Below are 20,578 nucleotides of genomic sequence, written 5' to 3'. Positions count from 1 at the left end.
GCAGCAGAGGGTCCCAGGGATGACTTCCTGTCCCAGGCTGTGCAGCTTCCCAGCGTGTAGGCTGCAGGCTGTGTGGATCCTAACTCAGTAGAGACGCAGCTTAAGGAAAACTGAGCCAGAGAGGAGCCCGCACAGGCACAGCCGTCATCCCGACAGCAATGGTCAGAGTGTGAAATCAAGTCATTAGCGTGTGTCCTGTCCTGTGCAGGGCGGCAGGGACAAATGTCCCAAAGTGGCCGAGAGCACAGAGCTATGTTCTCTCACAACGCTGGAGACAGAAATCCACAACCAAACCAAGCGTGGTAGCTCACACCTATAATTCCAGTACTCGAACACTTGAGGCAGGAGTTTGAGAACAGCTGGGTCTACACAAAAAAGTTCTATTTTAGTCAGAGCTATAGAGCAAAACCTTGTCTCAAAATTAAAAAAAAAAAAAAAAAAGAAGAAAGAGAGAGAGGAAAAGAAGAGACGCACTGCCGACAGCTGAGTTAGGAAGTGCCTGGTTCCTTTGGAGGGTGGGGCTAGTGTCCTCTCCAGCTTCAGGTAGCCAGCAACCCCTGGCTCATAGTCTCATCACTCCATTCTCTGCCTCTGTCCTTATGTGACCTTCATCTCAGAACACATTTACTGTCTGTCCTGTCAGGCCCACCCTCACCCCCACCCACCACAGTGCTGGGAACGGAACCCGGAGCCTCAGGCATGCTCAGCAAGTGCCCTAGGCCTGAGCCCCATCCTCGGCACACCTGCCTCTCTCTTATGAGGACATACATGACTCAAGCCACCTGGACAACCATTTTGCCGAGATCCTTAACTTCATCACGGGGTTCCTTTCACAGGCCCCAGGAGTTAGGAGGTGTTGTTTTCAGGAACTATTATCTACCTCCCACGGGGAGCAAACACCCCTGCTTCATCATCCCTAGGGAATATTGGATCACAGCTCTCAGAAACACACTCAGGTGCCCACAGACTGGGTAAGCCGCCTTACCCCTTCGTTGGCACACCCACACAAAGGGGAGGCAAAGAGTGGAATGAGGGAGAGACGCAGAGAACCAGTTAGGTGACAAGAGCTGCCCCGGGTCATCTGTAAGACACAGCAGAGGGTTCAGGTCGGGTAGCAGGAGACAGCCAGCAACACCTGGTCTGCTAGGTGGGGGTTGGGGGTGGAGGGGTAGAACTGGACCCAGACCACAGCCAAAGCCATGGGGACTTCAAACAGGTCACTATCGGAGTTTCAGTGGCCTTGGATGGGCTGGTCATGGAGAAGCACATCTGTAATCCCGGGCTATCCTGGGCTACGTGACCTTATCTGAAGGGAAAAAGAATGCCTTCCTGGAAGGACTTCAAGGACTGTCCTACATTGGGGGCCAGGGTTTGGGGGCAAAGGGGAGGAAGAAATAGGGGCTGATCGGGTTTCTGCTGAGAACACAGATAGACTGAAAGTCACTTTCTAGCTCTCAGGTTCAGTGCCCCAGGAGGTAGGGACCCTGAGCCCTGTCTGGATAGAGAGGTGCAAGTGGTGTCCAGTGAGACACAAAGCAGATGGCCAGAGTGTCAGTCAGCGGCTCAGGGACAAAGCCAGCAGTGGGGCCTTCAACCCATCTTGGGCAATGGCAGCGTATGGGGAGGGAATATGGCAAACGGGCAGCCGTGCTGGGCAGTGGTGGTGCACACCTTTAATCCCAGCACTCGGGAGGCAGAGGCAGGCAGCTCACTGTGAGTTCAGAGCCAGCCTGGTCTACAAAGAGAGTTCCAGGACAGCCAGGGATACGCAAAAGAAACCTTGTCTCGAAAAGCCAGGAAAGAAAAGGAAAGAAAGAGAGGAAGGAAGGAAGGAAGGAAGGAAGGAAGGAAGGAAGGAAGGAAGGAAGGAAGGAAGGAAGAAGGGAGGGATGAAGGAAGGAAGAAAGAAACAAAGAAAAAAGAAACAAAGGAAGAAACAAAGAAGGAGGCCAGGGATATCTCAAGACAAGTGTGGTTGAAATGGTCAGATCTGGACACACCCAAGTCAATGAAGACAAGTAGGCTAGATAGAGCTGGAGGTTGCCACTTGGATCACGTCAGAGGGATGCCTGGCAAGGCTGGCCCTTGGTGGCAGCCATGTTCTGACCCAGCAGGTTCCTGCAGTTGGAAAGCTGTGGTCTCAGCAGGTTCCAGGTGTGACTGCCACCAGCATGTGCAGGGCTAACAGCTGGGCCCAGATGCTCAGCCTCGGCACATAACATCCTCCAGCTGTGAAACCAAGACTGGCTCCACCTGTTGCAAAATGTCCCCTGAAGTCGCCTCACAGCCTGTGGAGAACCACAATCTCCATGGTCCGTCCATGGACGTCTGTGGCTGAAGGGATGAAGCCAGTGGCTGGTACCCGGTGGGGTGAGGTGGGGTATCCCCAGGCACTAAGGAGACAAGACATTACTGCAGGGTGAACATGGGGGGTGAGTGGGGAGGTGGGACAGGTTAGCTCTCCTCTGGGGGCTTCTGCATGAAGTGACCAACCACCAGGTGGCTGTGTCGTGTTAACATAGGCGAACAGTCAGCAGACACTCCCATGAGATCTGACAAGTGGCTATGAGCCAAACAGTGCCCCCCCAAGTTTATATACTGAAGGCCTAAGCCCCAGGGTGACAGTACTTGGGGGTGGCTCCCTGCAGGGATAGCTAGATTCGATCATGAAGACAGGGCTGTCGGGATCTGATGGATGCCCTTGTTAGAAAAGGAGGATAAAGGGCTGGAGAGCCTCTGCTGATAAACTGCCTGACTTGTGAGCCTGAGGAGCTGGGTTCTCGCACCGGAATCCACGTGGAAAAGCTTTGTGGTTCTGTATGCCGCTAACCCCAGAGCACAGGTGGGGCAGAGGCAGAAGGGTCCCCAGGGCTCACTGACCAGGCAGCCTTGGTGATGTCAGTCCAGTGGGAGTCCCTTGTGTCCTAAAACAAGGTGGACAGCTCCTGAAAAGTGACAGCTGAGATTTCCCCCGGCCTCAATGCACACACACACACACACAAAAGGAAAGAAAGAAAGAGAGAAAAAGAGGAATAGACCTTAAAGAGCTTACTGGCATTGTCCCCATCTTCCTGGGTGGGGACAGGACATGGTGGAGGGAGACCATCCACCAGGAAGCTGGTGCTCACCTGGAACAGCCCAGCTGGACACCAGAACCTTGAAACGTCTGAGCACAGGTCCAGGGGTGTTTTTGCTGAGCCATGAGAGAGAGGATGGTTCCATGTCTGAGGGAGGAGAGAAGGTGGACAAGCTCCTGAGTGTCCAGGTCAGGGAGCCTCCTTGGTGGAGAGGGAAACAGTTGTGCTCACACGTCCTGGACCCCTGGCCTCCTATCCAGGACTCAGGAGGTTGATTCTGGGACCCTTTAGCCTCTCACACCTTGGAATTCCCAGCGAGGGGCCCTGGCATCTGCATTTTCACCAGGTTCGGGGTCCTTGCGCTCTGGATAGATTTGAAAACTATAATGCCACTGTAAACTGTGTCTGTTTGCACACACCTGTTATCTCAGCAGTTTTTTGAGGGCAAGACAGTCAGATCAGTCGGTCAAGGTCATCCTTGAGCTCCAGCCCAGCCTGGGCTACATGAGACCCCTATCTTGAAACAAACAAAATGGATTGTTCCAATCCTTTCTAGGGGTCCAGTGAGAGATCTCAGGCTTCCTTCTCGGCCGCCAATTCAGCTCTCCCCGGAAAGCCCAGTGCCTCGGTGGTTTCTCCGTTTCTTGTGGTTTAAATATAAAATGTCCTCTCCAGGCTCAGGTTGAAATGAGGCAGCTTGGTCAGGTCGTATCGTGTGGACCGGCTTTTCAGCTGCGCGGTGCTGGGAGACTCCGTTCTACTCCCTTCCTCACTCCCCATCGAGGGTGGAGGGTGTGGCTGCTCACCAGGGTGAACCCACAGATACCGTCAACTGCCTGGCACCACGCCCACAGAACCGAGACTGATAATGATTTATTACTGGAAGTAGGAATGCTGTTGCCCCATACATTTATCAGGGTGGATTTCAACGGTAGGGGACATGTGGCATGTTCAAAATCGTACCAGTTAAAACAAGGCCAGGAACTTACCACACAAACTAGACCAAGGAAAGGGTGGAACTCCCTTGCCTGGACCCCGTAAGGTGGTAGACACTTGACCCAACAGCAAGGGGACAGCCCCACCAACCAGTCATCCGACACCCAGGGAGTGTAGCAGCAGTGACCACGGAGAATTCCCAGCTGCCCTGGGGCTTCAGCTTGGCTCCACCCACTCACTGGCCTCCTCACACTGTCTGTCTGATCAGCCTTGGACCTGGCAACCCTGCTTTGGGGGCCTCTGTCTCTGAAGCTGGCTACATCCGTGCTCTCAGCGCTGACTCTTCCACGGTCTGATTGCGTAGCAATAACATCTCTCATTTTTAAAGACAGGGTCTCGGTGTATGGCCCTGCCTGGCCTGGAACTCACTAAGTGAACTGGCTAGTTTTGCCAACTTGACACAAGCTAGAGTTAGAGGAAAGGAGGGAACCTCAGTTGAGAAAATGCCTCCATAAGATTCAGCCATAGGGCATTTTCTTAATTAGTGATTGATCCAACCCATTGTGGGTGCCATCCTTGGGCTGGTGGTTCTATAAGAAAGCTGAACAAGCCACGGGGAGCAAGCCAGTAAGCAGCACCCTTCTATGGTCGTTGAATCAGCTCCTGCCTCCAGGTTCCTGCCCTGCTTGAGTCCCTGTCCTGACTGCCTTTGATGATGAACAGTGATGCGGAAGCCGAAGCCAAATAAACCCTTTCCTTCCAACAATCATAACCCCAACTAAGGTGCTAGGTAAACCAGGCTGGGCCCACATTCCCAGGGATCAGCCCGTCTCTGCCCCTGAGTGCTGGGACTACAGTCATTTGCCACCCCGTCCGGCCTTCTCTCATGGTATCAACACATTAGCTAGCATTCCCTCCAACCCACTTCCTCTTGAACTTTTATTAATCCATAAACTCATGTATATACATGTACGTAGATTATAGTTACCTGTGTGACACGAATTAATATTAGTAATTAAGCATAGTGTAGTAATTAAGTATAATTAATATTAGTAATTAAGATTACAAATAAAAGAACCTGCCTTCACCTCGGTCAGGCTACCAAAGTGAGCAGCTTCCTGAGTGTGGGTGCAGTGTGGTCAGACGGCTTCATGCTCCTGCCCCCTTGCTTTCCTTGCCTGTTGCCATGTCTGCCCACCATGGTGGACTGAGTGCCTTAGGGACTATAAGCCAAAATAAACCCTTTCTCCCTCACGTGGTCTCTGTCGGGCTATTTTATCACAGCAACAGAGAAGAAGCTAAAACATTATCCATAGAATCTGGAGAGAAAAGAAAACAAGGCACCAGTCTCCCGAAGTTACAAAGTCCTGATGAAATCAGGAGAGGTTCTTCTAGAAGCTTTGAAGCATTGTTCCTGGTCAGGGGCCTGTGGTATGGAGGAGGTCATCAAGGTCTGTGCCATTGTCCCCAGCCCAGAGACCCAACAAAATGAAGCTGAGATGTGGAGCCTTGTAAGATGGTGGCTGAGGGTGTGGGCTCCCTAGGCAGATGGTAACCAAAGCTGTGACATAAGAAGCTAGCTATCACTTAAATCCCAGCACTGGGAGGCAGGGGCAGGTGGATCTCTGTGGATTTGGGGACAGCCTGGTGAGATCTAGAACAGGCAGAGCCACATAGAGAGACTCTGGCTCAAAATAAAAATAAAGAAAGAAAGAAGAAGAAGAGGAGAAGGAGGGGAAGGAGGGGAAGGAGGAGGAAGAGGGGGAGGGGGAGGAAGCAGCAGCAGCAGAGCCACCTTTCCCTATGGCAACAGTGTTTGGTAGGAGTGTTTGTTGTTGTTTTAAGTCAGAGTCTCTTTATGTAGTCTTGGCAGTCCTGAAACTCACCGTGTAGAAGACCAGGACCAGGTTGGCCTCAAACTCATGGAGATTCTCCTGCCTCTGCCTCCCTCGTGCTGGGATTAAAGGTGTGTACCCCAACACCTGGCTTCACACATCATCTTGCTGGCCAAAATCTCAGTCCTTGTGTCTAGGCATCCAAGGACACCTATCAGGACCCATGAGACTGTAAGGAAGAGATGCATGTATCAAAGCACGTGGAACTATTATGTCCAGTGAACTTTAGAATCCTATACTCATGGAAAAGTATCCAAGCCAAATTTTATACAAAGAACCTAAGATTTTAAATACATGAAACCTCCCTTTTCCTTTACACCTTATGCAATACTTAGGTGTTTAAAATATAAAGAATAGGGTTGGGGTAGTAGAGACAGCTCCCTTGTCAAGACCATTTCCTGTTCTTTTAGAGGACCTGAGTTCGGTTCCCAGCATCTACATCAGGTAGCTCAAATTTCCCATTAACTCCAGCTCTAGGTGTGGGGGGTATGTCTAGTGCCTTCTTCTGGCCTCAACAGGCACTGCACGCACCTGCACAGAACCCCACATAAATACTTTAAAATGCTTAAGATAAAAAGATATATAAATACTTATAAACGAAATCGTAATAAATATTAGTTAATCCCAGTACTCAGAGAGGCAGAGGCAGGTGGATCGCTCTGAGTTTGGGACCAGCCTGGTCTACAAAACGAGTCTAGGACAGCTAAGGCTACACAGAGGAACCCTGTCTTGAAAAAAAACCAAATAGGGCTAGAGAGATGGCTCAGTGGTTAAGAGCACTGTCTGCTCTTCCAAAGGACCCAGGTTCAATTCCCAGCACCCACATGGCAGCTCATAACTGTCTGTAATGCCAATTCCAAGGAATCTGACATTTTTACAGCAATGCACATAAAATAATTTTTAAAAACAAACAACCAAATATCAAAACTAGCACTAAATAAACATAGGTATGCACTCTAGCTTTGAAAGTTAATGACACCTAAAAAAGATAATGAAGAAAGTGGACACGGGTGAAGATGATTAATCCTCATTTAGAAAGACAAATGGGATGTGCATTGAACGAATGACAGGAGTCTACCGCAAAAGGCATCAGAAAGACTCTACCTAGCAGTGTTTCAAAGCAGACACTAAGACTCATAACCAAACCTTGGCAGAGTGCAGGGAATCATATGAAAGAAGGGGAGTTAGTATGATATGGAAAGGATAGGAGTTCTACAAGGACCAAATATATCCGGGCACAGGGTCTTTTCTGAGACTGACACTCAACCAAGGACCATCTATGGATATAACCTAGAACTTCTGCTCGGATGTGGCCTGTGGTAGCTCAGTAACCAAGTAGTTTTCCAAAGTGAGGGGAACAAGGACTATTCCTAACAGGATCTCAAGGGCAGGCTCTTTGACCTCCCCACCCCCCCAGGGGAGGAGCAGTCCTGTTAGGCCACAGAGGAAGACTTTGCAGCCAGCCCTGAAGATACCTGATAAAACAGGGTCAAATGAAAGGGGAGGAGGTCCTCCCCTATCAGTGGACTTGGAAAGGGGCAGGGAGGAGAGCAGGGAGGGAGTGTGGGGTTGGGGAGGGAATGACAGAGTGGGATACAGCTGGGACACAGAGTTGACAAAATGTAACTAAAAAGAAAAATAAAATTAAAAAAAAAAAAAAAAGAAAGTTAATGACACTGGTCTTATCTGAATAAATCTTCCTCCCTCCTTCCCCCCTTTGTCTTTTCTTTCTTTCTTTCTTTCTTTCTTTCTTTCTTTCTTTCTTTCTTTCTTTCTTTCTTTCTTCCTTCCTTCCTTCCTTCCTTCCTTCCTTCCTTCCTCCTCTTTCTTTCTCTCTCTCTCTCTCTTTCTTGTGACAGTCCCACTAGGTAGCCCAGGCTGACCTCAAAACCCCACTCACAATCCTTCCACTTTAGCCTCCCGAATACTGTGATTTCGGCTGGGCACCATCATCGCCCTGTGAGTAGGATTGGGTGTGTCAGGATAAGTGTGTTTACTCTCCTAGAATCCTGCCACCAGCATGTCACAACACCTGCCTCCACGGAGTGTGTCTGTGGGCTCGGTTTGTTTTGGGTGTTTGTTTGGGGACAGAGTTTCATAGCGCAGTGCAAGTCAGCTTCACACTTGTTTTGTGGGTGAGCAGATCCTCGTCCCTCAGGCTCCCCTGAGCACTGGGAGACCACACCCCGACTAAATTCACAGGCTGGTTGCTTGCCTGCAGCACAGTGGGACTGTCTGCTGTCCCCCCAAAACTTAAAAAAATAGAACAGTCTCCAGCTGTGCCTCTGAGAGTTCCCTCCAGCATCTGCCGGCATCTGAGGGTCGAACTGTTCTCCTATGCAGACACGGTCCACATAGAAGCAGCCTAGGGCTCCGAAGGCTGACCCTTTCCAAGGTCACAGAGCCTGGCTCCAAGGATGGCTAGAAACTTAAGGAGATGGGGGGAGGAGAGATGGAAGGAAGCCTGGGACATGGCAGGAGGACCCGGGAGAGCTTGGTGTGGGGCTATATCGGGCCAGAGTGTGGCTTCAGCCAAGGGCCAGGAGTCTTTGTTGGTGGTTGGCTTGTTTGTTTTGCTTTTTGAAGCAGGGTTTCTTTGTTTCTCTCTGTAACAGCCTTGGAAGTCCTAGACTTGCTTTGGAGACTAGGCTGGCCTCCAACTCACAGAGATACGCCTGCCTCTGCCTCCCCGAGTGCTGAGATTACGGGTGTGCACCTCTTTAAGGAGAGGAAAAGGCACTGCCCTAGAGCCTGCCAGAACAGGCCTGGGGCCCCAGGACTCTCCCACAGCTCTTCTGTCCTCACGGGGCCACTGGGGGCTCTTCACAATGGCTCTCAATCTCCTCTGAAGGAGTAAGTGCTGGGGGTGAAGAAGGGGACATGGACAGGGCACAGCGGCGTGTCCCCTTCTGTGCTTCTGGGCATCCTGCCTGAGGCTGTCAAAGAAAAGGGCAGTGACCACGTTTGTCCAGGCAGCCCCTGAGCAGCAAGAGCAGATACACAACAGGGGGGGAAAGGCCAGGCTTGTGGGTTGAGGTGGGTGGGTGACGGGTGGGCTGGCACAGGCCACATGGAGGAGAGCAGCCTCCAGCACCTGTCCTGTTCTCTGGGCTCAGGACAGACTCTGCTTCTCTGCTGAGGTCCCTGCAACCCGTTTCTGTGACCCTTGCTCCTGGGTAGGTGGGGCGCAGCCACTAGGCTATACTTCCAGGAGAAGACATGGGTCTGTACGGGGCCAAGAGGAGACGCTTCCTCTACATGGTGACTGAACCATTCCCACCAGCCAGCTAAGGATGCTGCTCTGTGGGGAGAAACTCAAACAGGTTGACAGAAACACAACCTAGACCCTCTCCAGGAAATACAAAACTCTTTTATTATTTCCTATCAAAAACGATTAGGCCCCCTGCTCTGCAGTGGGGGAACCTGTGGGCAGGAGATGCAAACTCCAGTCAAAAGCTGTCACACCATACAAAAGAGGCAGGGAGTGGCCTGAGGCATGCAGGAAGGGGGTCTCCCTGAGTTAGGTAGAGGCACCCCTACCTCTAGGGGTCCTGGGGGTGACCCTCATCTCCCCGGAAGAAGTTCCAGGTGACCCCAGGCCCCGGGAGGGGAAAGAATGTCCTCTGGCCGATGGTGCATGACTCAGTACACCTGAGACACAGTAAGCTGGGGCTGCGAAGCTGGAAAGCTGAGTCTGAGGGTCAGGCTAGCCTCCCCGGGCCCCTTACTGCTCCTCAGGCCCATCACCACCCAGAGCCTGTTCGTAGGGACAGGGCCTGCGGCAGGAACCAGCCGGCTCCTCACCGAGGGAGCCCCCCTTCGGTGCGTCCTCCTCTGTACAGTCCCCCTGACCCTGCTCAGCCTCCGCTTCACTCTCGTCTGAGTTGTCCTCCTCCAGGTAGCGGTAGCCGCGCACTTTGTGCTGTGGCTTCGGGATGCGTGGCTGTCTCGGGAGCAGCCCTTGCTGCAGCTTCTGTTCCATCGACAGGTAGGAGATGACTGCCGTCAGCAGGGTTACCAGCAACACTGCTAGCTTGGCCTGGATCGAGGGAAAGGAGGAACACTCCATTTCTCCTGGGACCTTCCTCCTCCACCGGGAGCCTCCTGGCTCTTCCCTCCAGCAGCCCCCTCGCCCAGGATTTCCAAGGCAGCTCCTGGGGCCAGGGTTCAAATCCCCACACTGACTTTAAAGTCACCATGTTCTAGCAGGACTCAGTTTCACAAGGAAAAGGGGGCTAATCCCTTTGTCTCAGATAAAACGGGAAGGTCTGAGAAAGTCTAAAAGCAGGCCTGGCTTCCCCGACCACAGGTGAATTATCCCCTGGCCCTAAACACAATAGGACACAGGTGAGCAGAGAGGCATAGGCCTATAATCCCGTCACTTGGGAAGTCTAAGTGGTCTAAGAGTTCAAGGCCAGCTAGGGCTACATTTTGAGACTATGTATGTATGCATATACATATATGTATATATGTGTGTATATATATTTGCATATGTATATAAATGTGTATGTATTTGTATATGTATACAAATACATTTGCATCTGTATTCCAATTCTTTGCTACTTCAATTCATTTCACTTTCTAAAAAAGGTTGCACAAAGCCAAGTCTGTTAGAGCCTGCCTGTCATATCAGCCCACAAAAGGCTGTGGTCGAACTTGGCTACCTTTGAGGCCCTGATCCAAAGACACAGACAAACGGGACAAAAACATGTGACAAGGACCCGTTAAAATGATGTGCTGGGGTTGGGAGCAGACCAGAAGCTTCAGGTACAGTCGATGGGTAGCAAGAATGGGTCCTGGGGCCCATCTCCAGCACAGCTGGAAGCAAAAAAGACGGCGGCGTGGTGGCACCTGCCTCTGACCCCAGCACTCAGGAGGCAGAAGCAGGGGACTCTCTTGTGAGTTCAAGGCCAGCCAGGTCTACACAGTGAGTTCCTGGGCTACCTAGTGAGACCTTGTCTTAAAAACAAAACAAGACCAGTATAGTGGCGCATGCCTTTAATCGCAGAAATTGAGAGGCAGAGGCAGGCAGTTGTCTGTGAGTTCAAGGCCAGCCTGGACTACATCGTGAGTTCCAGGACAGCCAGGGCTACATAGTGTGGCCCTGTCTCCAAACAACATAAAGATGGAGGAGCTCATTCCTACAGGGTCTGAAACAAGAGACCCTGGGTGTCCAGGGGCCTAGAAGCTGCCGAGCAGAACAAGCCACAGTTCAGCTGGGTATGCCCACAGGGACCAAGGCTAGCAGGTAAAGCAGTAAGTGGGGTGCCGGGTTAGGGTGTACCCTATGGAGTAAAGGGTCCTGTCTGAGAGCCTGCTTCCCAGGGAGGCCACCCAGAGTCCACCCATCCTCACCTTCATGGGCAGGCTGGAGCCCAGGTACACAACAAAGATGGCCACGGCCTGCCACCAGTGATAGATAGTGAAGATGAAGTCCTGCCTCTCTTTGTCTTCATACAGGATGCCCAGGAGCGCTGCAGGCAGAAGGGACAAGACTGCTAAGAGACCCTGTACCAGGTCCAGCTCATGGCCAGGAGCAGCTACGAAAGTTGTGTGGCGATCCTTGCCTGCCCCCTTGTGGATACTTTGGTTACTACACTGTCAAGATGCGCCTACAGCCTACACTGACCCCAGGACTCAATGTACCAAGCGCCCAGTCACTGTTTCCCCACAGAACTCCTTTCAGCTATCAGCTTTCCACACGTCAAGCCTCGAATGGAGTGGGCGGGGGCTGGTTTCCTGAGGAATGGCCTCGAGGCTGCGCTCTCGTCTCGTAGGCGAGCTGCGTGTCACCGACACACCCAGAGAGCCCCCCACAGTGGAAGCCTGGCCTGCGGTAGCTGCTCTTCTCAGCAGCCCAGATCTGGGCATGGATCTGAGGCTGGGAAAGTTGGGTTTAGATGCCTGGATCCTCAAAAACAAAACAAAACAAAAAGTCCATCCAGCTGTGTCAGCACAGACCCCTAGTCCCAGAACTGGGGAGACTGAAGTAGGCTTGTCGTTATGAGTTTGAGGCCAGCCTGGTCTACACAGCAAGTTCCAGGCCAACCAAGGCTATACAACAAGGCCATGCTTAAAAAAAAAAAAAAAGAGCAACATGTATCTTCCACAAAGCTTAACCAATCTGTGTTCAATCCCCAGGACTCCCGAGGTAGGAGAGAACTGTCCTCTGAATTTTGCCCTCCCACACTCACACACTTCATTCTAAATAATACATTTTAACTCTTGGGAGGCAAAGGCAGGCAGATCTCTGAGTTCCAGGCCAGCCTGCTTTACCCAGCTTGTTCCAGGACAGTCGGGGCTACACAGAAAATCCTGTCTTAAAAAAAAAAAAATCATCAAACTACTGTAAGTTTGAAGCCAGTCTGAGCTACAAAGCAAGCTGTGTAGCTAGCCTGGGCTACAGTGAAAGGCCTTGTCTCAAAAAAAAAAAAAAAAAAAAAAAGATTGAAGAAGAAGGCGAAGAAGGCAAAGGCTGAGTGTGGTGGCCCACGCCTTTGATTCTAGCACCGGGGAGGTAAAAACATGTGAATTTCTATGGGTTCAAGGCCAGTCTGGGATCTGTATGGTGAATGCCACACCAGTCGAGGCTAAATAGTGAGCCCCAAGAAAAACAGAGAAGAAAGAGTCTAGTTCTCTACCCAAACCCCCGGAGTTTGGACAAACACCTGCTCTTCCCCTCCCTGGGCCCTGGACACTTGGGATCTGCTTCCTGTGGCACCAAAATTATGCCAACACAGTCCTTGGCTGCTGGTGTGTTTTTCTATGTCCTGTGCCCAGGTCTCTTCACTGAGCCCTCACCCACTCTGTGTATCCACAATATTCCACACGTATGCCCCTCAGTGATGCCTGCCATGGCACGGAACTCCTACACCCTTCCAGAGTGTCCACTGGACTTCCCTAACCATCTCCACAGTGTCCACAGAATCCTTTCCACCCCAGGCTACGCCAAGTAACCTCCACAGAAGCCTGGAAAAGTAACCCATGGGACTACTAGGTAGTCCCTAACTTCCTAGAGGTGGCCACTGGCCGCCCCTCCCTTCCTCCCCCCGCCCCCCAGGCATGCCAGTCCCTAAGGCTGTACTCACTGCTAAGTCCGGTCTTGTTGAGGGCACTGCCCACACCCCAGAGGGCAGCCACGAAGTAAAGGACCCAGTTGTGCTGGAGGACCCGAGGCGCTGGGGCCCAGAAAAAGAGGCCAAGGGTGAGCAGCAGGTGCAGCCCTGCCCCAGCCAAGAGGGGCACGGAGCGAGGCAGCCACAGTCCTAGTAGCCCCAGGACCGAGGCGGCTGAGGCACCCAGGCTGTAATCTATGAGCAGGTAGCCCAGCCGCTCCAGCCCCACAGAACACACGCCGTAGCCCTGAGGAGGAGAGCGAGAGGAGGCCGGTTGATCCGGGACCTTCCCAAACCAGAGGCCCACCTTGTCCTCTCTGGGTCTCCTGGTGCTAACTCCCTCTAAGGCTGGTAGAAAGGGCGGGAGCATCACCATTCTAACTACAGAAAGTGGAAAATGATTTGTTCAGGGTATGAAAGGCGACAGGGACGAGAGAGGGAGGAGAAAGAGGGAGGGGGATAATTCGGGGATACACACTTGCGCATGTATCCCGAATATGCTGTGCATCTGAAATTCACGGTCGGCACTTACCAGGGCGATGCCAGTGCAGGCGAAGAGCACCTCAAAGCCGCTGTAGATGAAGAAGGGCACCAGGTGGCGTAAGCGGAAGTCACGCACGTGTTTGAACGGCAGCTGGAAGATGTTGCCCCAGCCCACGCTGCGCAGGTCGATCTCCTCCGAGGGCCGGTAGGCCGCTCCACACAGGCCCAGCACCTGCCGACGGGAGCCGTGAAAGGATCAGCGGCCAGGCACCCGCCCCGGACACGCCCACAGGTGTCAGCCCGAGACTCCGCCCCAGACACGCCCACAGGGCTGCACAGGGCGACAATCCGGGTGCGGCAGAGGCAGGAGGATCTAGGCCAGCCTGGTCTACAAAGCGAGTTCCAGCCAGGGCTACAAAGGGAGATCCTGTCTCAAAAACCAAAACAAAAGAAAAAGAAAAGGGCTGCAGTCCTGGGGCCTCACCTGCTCCCCCACCTCCCCGCCCCCAAATACACCTACAAACCTCAGCCGAAGTGTGGCACATCCGCAAGGCTCCAGCCAGACACAGCCGGAGGCCCCGCCCTGCTTTCTGCACACCCTTAGCCCGGCCTCTTGACCTAAAATCACACCTCCCTGCTCTGGTCCCTCCGAGCTTTAGCTCTGCCTTCCGGTACTGCCCTCAGTCCTGAGCCACACTTGCCAGCCCACGGTCCTGGGTGGTGTTCCCAGTCCCCTCAAAGACCACAGCCACCCCTATGAGCCATGTTCGCCTCTATGTCCTTTTTCCTCTGGCCTTGGGATCCCAATTTCAGCTCTAATCTACAGGCACCGGTCCTGCACCCAGAGCTCTCCTGATTCTTAGGTGCCTGCAACCCGGACTAGCCCACATACAAGCGCTCCCCCCACCGTCTCCCTGCCAACCCGAGCCTCACCAGCAGCATGGCCAAGAAGGCCACCGCCATGAGCACGCTCTCTACAACAATGAGGTTTCGGCTGCCCGGCAGCGTCCGCAGAACCGTCTTGTTGAAGCCGGTCAGGATGCCATGGCTGTTAGTGCCTGGGAGGGACCGGTGGGAACAGGACTAGGACTCACTGCAGCCAGGCCACAGCAGAGGCTGGGGGTGCCGGGGCAGGTAAGGATTCCTCCGGCGAGCTCCTTTGGGGCCACCATCCACCTCCCACCTCCGTGCATGCAGCCCTGAAAGCTTAAGGGGGGCCTAGGGTCTGCTGGATGACCGAAGGTGAGAGGGAAGTGGGCTTGGGAGGTCCCGCCCCTCCCCCAGACTGACCGCAGCTATGGACGTTGGAGAGAGTGTGGTTCAGGTCATACAGGTAGTGGTTGAGGAAGTAAATCATGGGCAGCTGGGCACATGCAAAGCTCAACTGTGGGCAGGAAGGCAGCCGGGATCAGGGCCCGGGGATAGAACCAAACAGGAGGTGAGATCTGGACAGGAGTCTGGCTGTGGCCTCCGGTGGGGGAAAGGAAGCTCTCCCACCCCCTAGGGACAGCCCAGTAGTGGTGACGGGGTGTTCATGTCACCCCATGGTCGCCATGGACAGGGAGGAGGTCTCCATCTCCACGGTTTGGCTCAGGAGGGTGGAGAAGACAGTGGACTAGGCTACAATGTGTGGAATCCAGAATAGCCCCCCCAAGGGTTTTCCTGTAGCACTCACATGAAAGAAGCTATAGAAGATGACCTGGAAGACCAGGAGGTAGGGCGCGTGGGAGCCGCGTGGGGGCCGCTGCTGGGGCCGCTGCTCCTCCTGCTCCTTATAGTGGGAGTATTCATAGTACTTCTGGGACATCCTGGGGCACAGAAAGTGAGGGCTTTCCCCAGCCTGCCCTCCGCCACCCTTCTTCCTGCAACTAGAGCTATAGGCTAGCCAGTCTCAGTGGGGAAACTGAGGCCCAGCAAAGTAAAAAGCTTGCCTGGGATCCCCTGGCTAAAGTCAGCAGAGAGGTAAATATCCGGCTGGTTCTCCAGCATCTGCTCCATCACCCGCCAGGCTTACCTGGTGATATAGTTGCCCATGGAGGCCCAGAGAGGCACAATGGCCATGCCCAGAGCCACGGCAGAGGGCACCAGCGTGTAGTAGCGTTCCCAGTAGTTGGTAGACACAAAGAGGGCGTAGATGCCCACAGCTAGGAACATCACCCACTTGGTACCGAAAAACCTGTACAGAGAGAGAGGGACGTTAGCACCACAAGCCAGGCAGGGACTGCTGAGGTCCCTTCAGGGCCGCAGATCCCAGTTCCTACGGCTGTGGGGAGTCAGGAGAAGACTTAGCCTGGAAGGCAGGGGCTCAAAGACACAGTTTCAGAGACACCAACGGGCAGAGTCGCCTGTGCTCACAGCGGGGGCCTGGCCCAGGCCTCTCCCTGTGAGAGGCCTGTCATTGCGAGGATACAGGACAAAGGGACTGACCCGGGAAGATCGCGCCCACAGTAAAGCGCTTGCTGCACAGGCATGGGGACCCATGTTGTACCCCCAACACCAGTGTGAACAGCCAGGTGCACTTGTAATCCCAGCATTGGGAAGTGGAGAGAGGCAGATCCCTGGGGGCTCACTGGGCAGGAAGCCCAGGCGAAGTGACGAGCCTGGGGGCCCAGTATGAGACCCTGTCTCAAAAACAAAACAGGGGGTCATACACCTCTTCTGAGGCACAAAGCGCACACATGGTACAGGCCGGTAAAACATTCACACACGTAAAAATAAGATAAAAAGACAAGGGCTGGAGAGATGGCTCAGTGGTTAAGAACACTGTCTGCCCTTCCAAAAGACTCGGGTTCAATTCCCAGAACCCACATGCCAGCTCACAACTGTCTGTAACGCCAATTCCAAGGAATCTGACACCTTCACACTAATACACATAAAATAAAATTTAATAATTTTTTTAAAAAAAGACAAATGTTCATCAAAATAACGATAGGTTAAGAAAGCCAGTATCACACGTACACACATGTATATACACACAAATATCTGGCTAATCCTTTTTTTTTAAATTTTTTTCCTTTGAGACAGGGTCTCATTATGGAGCTTGGCCTGGAGCATGGTAGGTAGATCAGGCTGAACCCTTAGGGCTCCACCTGCCTCTGCCTCCGTCACTGGAATAAACACACGTGTTACCAAACCTGGCCGAGTAGCTTGTTAATCCTTAAGAAAAGACGCGCAGGGCATGGGGCCAGAGCTGGTGGGTACAGCGCCTGCACAGCGTACACAGGGCCTGCATGCCAGCACTGTGAAGTTGAGCCAAGAGAGTAAAGAGTTCAAGGCCTCACATAGCCCAGCCTGGCCCTGTGTGTGTCTGATGCCTCTGGAATCCAGGAGGGGTGCTAGATCCCTTGAAACTCGAGTTACAGCCAGCTGTGAGTCACCAGGTGGGTGCTGGGAATTGAAACTGGGTCCTTAAAGGCAGCCTAGGATATACGGGACCCTGTCTATAAGTAAATGAAGCCAGTATGTGACACACACATTAGGGTTCATGCCACAGCCCAGTGATGAAGCACTTGTCTAGAATGCATAATGCCCTGGGTCCAATCACCAACACATAAAAAGGGAAAAGAAAAAAGGCATGCGCAGCGAGTGGATGAGACTACATGGCCTTTTGAAAAAGGTTCACCATCTGCTCTTCCAAAGGGCCTGAGTTCCATTCCCAGCAGCCACATGGTGGCTCCTAATCATCTATAATGAGATCTGGCGCCCTCTTCTGGAGTGTAGGCACACATGCCGCAGAGCGCTATATACATAATAACTAACTAAATAAATCTTAAGAGAGAAAGAGTGCCATGTTGGATTACTAGGAAGCAAGCATATGGGTTTCAGCCAGGTCTCAAAACCTGCTGGCTACCACCCTCCCCCCTGTAGAAACTGAAAGACTGAAGTAAGAGCAGCCACCCTGGCTGTACGAGGGAACAAAATAAAGGTTTACTGGTATCATCTGAGGTGCTAAGTTGCCAGAGGTAGGAAGCCAGCCAGGACGGTAACACAGGCCAGTAGTCCCAGCACTCGGGAGGCTAACCCAGGAGCGTTCTGAAGTCAGCTGGCGCTGCTGGGTGAGACCCTGTGCGCAGGCTATTTGTACATCAAGTTGACACGAGAACGAGAGTCATTTGGGAAGCAGGAATCTCAGTGGAGAAATGCCCCTAACATTTTCTGGATTGCTTCTCCATGTGGGAGGGCCCAGCCCACTATGGTGCCATCCCTGGGCTGATGGTCCTGGATTCCATAGGAAGGCAGGATCAGCTAGCCATGAGCAAAGCAATCAGCAGCACTCTTCCATGGCCTCTGCATCGGCTCCTGCCTCCACGTTCCTGCCTGCTTCAGTTCTTACCCTCTGACTTGCCTGGGTGGCAGATGACAAGCTATAACATGAAATAAACCCTTCTTGCCCAAGTTCCATTTGGTCACTGTTTTATCACAGCAGCAGAAATCCTCACGAAGACACCCTGCTTCCAAGAATGCAAGCAAAGGGGGCTGGAGAGATGGCTCAGAGGTTAAGGGCACTGCTTCCTCTTCCAGAGGACCTGAGTTCAATTCCTAGCAACCACATGGTGGCTCATAACCATCTGTAACCATCTGTAGTGAAATCTGGTGCTCTCTTCTGTCGTTCAGGTGTACACGCAGGCAAAACATTGTATACATAATAAAATAAATAAGTCTTAAAAAAAAAAAAAAAAAAGAATGCAAGCAAAGAGCCAGAAAACCTTAGGCCTGGGGAAGGCACTGTGGAGAACTTAGCTAGGAAACATATTTGGCTGTTCGTTTTGGGTTGTTGTTTTTTGAGACAGACAGGGTTTCTCTGTGTAGCTCTGGCACTCACTTGGTATACTAGGCTGGCCTCAAACTCTCAGAGAGCTGCCTGCCTCTGCCTCCTCAATGCTGGGACTAAAGGTGTGGCCCACCACACTTGCCGACAGAACAGCTTTTATTTAATTTCAAAATGATGGCAGGGAAGCCTGGATAGTGAGCACATCTGTAATCCCTATGCCCGGGGACTCTTGGAAGTCAATGGCAGTAGGCACGCCACAAGCTTGAGGCTAGCCTGGTCTACAAAGTGAGTTCCAGGCCAGCCAAAGCTACATAATGAGACTTTGCCTTAAAAAAAAAAAAAAAAGTAGGACTAGAACCTATTCACCCTATCCACCCTTTCAGGAGGCTCAGCGGGCCATGGAGGGGTTTCTGAGCCTCCGCCTTGCTAAAGCCTTTCTGTGAGAGCTGCCTCTCAGCACAGTCCCAGCTCACTGGACTGGGGGTTTCACAGCTCCAGCCCAGGAAGTCACAGTGTGGCCGGTAGAAGGATGTCACCAAGCCAGAGCCTGCATGAAACCAAATGTGCAGCCGGGCGGGCGGGGACTGGCGTGGGGAGCGGAGGGTGGGGGGGGGGAAGGGGGAGACTCTTGGTTCCTCCCCTAGCAGGGAGGATTTCCCCTTTTCCTTCTTACTCTCCCAGGCAAGCTAAGGCCTCTCTGCAGAGCCCTGCCCCCTCCCTCCAAAACCCCAGGGCGGCCGGTGGCCTCGAGGTGCAGCGGCCTCTGCAGCAAGGTCGGCAGCCTGGCACCTGATGAGCACGGGTGTGTAGAGCAGGGCGGCGATGGGCGTCACGTTGATGCCCATCAGCATCTTGCTGTCGATGTCCGGCAGCCCCATGTTGCCGTACTTCACCTCCCTGTACGTCTCGTCGTAGTGCAGGATCAGCTGCATCTGCAGGAGGCCTGGGGGTGGGGGTGGGGCAGAGGGCATCGAGGAGGGCTCTAAGCAGCCAGGCTGGAAGCAAGCAGGGGCCCGCGGGCAAGGCTGGCAGGGCGCCGGGTCAGCGGGGAGGGAGGGCAGCCCAGCACCCCCACCCACGCGCACCTGGTCTGCGAGACCCCACCCCACCCCCGCCGGGAGCGCGCGCCCCGGGCAGCTGTGACCCGGGAAGTGAAAGGGGAAGGAGGCCAGCCGGCCGCAAGGTTTCTCTTTCCCGGGCCCGGGAGTGGTGGGGTGGACGCTGGGGTCCGTGGGTCCGCCCTACCCAGGTAGACGCCGTAGGTGAGCGTGCCCCCCGCGCTGGCCGCCAGCACGTTCTTGACCACGCCGAGGCGCTTGCGGCGGTAGTAGCGGCGCTCCTCCTCCTCCTCGTTGTAGTTGGGGTACGCGCCCACTAGCTCGTCCAGCTGCGGGCCGAGCACTCATCACGCCCCGACGCCCCGCTCCTCCCGCCCCGCCCCCGTCCGCCTCCAGGAGCCCGGGTTCCCCCCTCGGGGGGTCAGCCCACCGTCCCGGGGGCCCGGGCCCTCTTCTCGAGATCCGAGCTCCTCACGCCCGCCGGGTTCCACCGACAGTCTTATCCCGGTGTGTGCACCTCCCGGCTGGAGCGCCGTCCCTCACCCCAGGGCCCGTCCCCATCCAGGTGCCCCGCGAGGCGGCGGGCCTGGCGTTCCCCGCCCTGCTCACCGGAGCCTCTGGCCCGTCAGGAACCCCGAGGCGGTCTTCATCCCCGTGAGGCCCGGCGGCCCCGGCCACAGGGTAGAGCGGCGGCTCTGCCTGCATGGCCAGACTCGGACCTAGGGCGCGCGGCGCGGTTCTGGGCTCCAGCAGCAGCAGGTTGGTATTTCCTTCATCAGAGACCGCCCCGTCCAGCAGGCCCCACCCCGCGGACCGCCTTCCTGACAGAAGCAGTGTGTGTGTGTGTGTGTGTGTGTGTGTGTGTGTGTGTGTGTGCGTGTGCGTGTGCGTGTGCGTGTGCGTGCGCGTGCTGCAATCGGTGTGCATCTTGGAACCCTCAGGGCGATGCTAGTTCCTATTGCAAATCAGCCACTTGCATGACTTTGTGACTTAAACCAATTCCAGCTGGGCGGTGGTGGTGGCGCGCACCTTTAATCCCAGCACTTGGGAAGCAGAGGCAGGTGGAGCTCTGTGAGTCTGAGGCCAGCCTGGTCTACAGAGTTCCAGGGCTACACAGAGAAACCCTGTGAGAAAGAGAGAAGGAAAGAGAAAGGAAGGAAGGAAGGGAGGGAGGGAGGGAGAGAGGGAGGGAGGGGAAGAAAGAAAGAAAGAAAGAAAGAAAGAAAGAAAGAAAGAAAGAAAG

General features: G+C 53.7%; 2 protein-coding genes across 3 annotated transcripts in view; both read right to left on the bottom strand.

Annotated features, from left to right (window-relative positions):
* The window catches only part of LOC129682344 (aldehyde dehydrogenase family 3 member B2-like), a 2,154-nt gene extending 2,006 nt beyond the window's left edge, over window positions 1-148 (bottom strand). The window contains exon 1 of the mRNA XM_055614660.1: window positions 134-148. Within this exon, the coding sequence (XP_055470635.1) occupies window positions 134-148 (15 nt within the window). The remainder of the gene's footprint in view (window positions 1-133) is intronic.
* Window positions 149-9,258: 9,110 nt separating this feature from the next.
* Unc93b1 (unc-93 homolog B1, TLR signaling regulator) lies at window positions 9,259-20,110 on the bottom strand. Of its 2 annotated transcripts, none has more exons than XM_055614725.1 (11): window positions 19,945-20,110; window positions 19,523-19,664; window positions 19,067-19,220; window positions 15,521-15,682; window positions 15,182-15,314; window positions 14,797-14,890; window positions 14,440-14,564; window positions 13,556-13,738; window positions 12,997-13,270; window positions 11,264-11,382; window positions 9,259-9,947 (listed from the first exon to the last, which is right to left on the bottom strand). In XM_055614725.1, exons 1-11 carry the CDS (start codon window positions 20,038-20,040, stop codon window positions 9,633-9,635), a joined length of 1,797 nt encoding a protein of 598 aa, XP_055470700.1. In that variant the 5' UTR covers window positions 20,041-20,110; the 3' UTR covers window positions 9,259-9,632. The 2 variants fall into 2 exon arrangements, with proteins under 2 accessions (XP_055470700.1, XP_055470701.1); XM_055614726.1 differs by lacking the exon at window positions 9,259-9,947 and adding an exon at window positions 11,121-11,193.
* Window positions 20,111-20,578: the final 468 nt, after the last annotated feature.

This window comes from Psammomys obesus, unplaced genomic scaffold, assembly GCF_907164565.1.
Source record: "Psammomys obesus unplaced genomic scaffold, mPsaObe1.curated_primary_1811, whole genome shotgun sequence".
NCBI classification, from domain to species: domain Eukaryota; kingdom Metazoa; phylum Chordata; class Mammalia; order Rodentia; family Muridae; genus Psammomys; species Psammomys obesus.
Note: the sequence above shows the minus strand (reverse complement) of the source record. Positions and strands in the feature narration are given on the sequence as shown.

Coding starts and splice junctions, on each gene's coding strand:
- Unc93b1 (XM_055614725.1), bottom strand. CDS start 20,040: ATGCAGGCAGAGCCGCCGCTCTACCCTGTGGCCGGGGCCGCCGGGCCT. Junction 19,665..19,944: donor CTGACGGGCCAGAGGCTCCG/GTGAGCAGGGCG, acceptor CTCGGCCCGCAG/CTGGACGAGCTAGTGGGCGC. Junction 15,315..15,520: donor ATGGGCAACTATATCACCAG/GTAAGCCTGGCG, acceptor TCTGTGCCCCAG/GATGTCCCAGAAGTACTATG.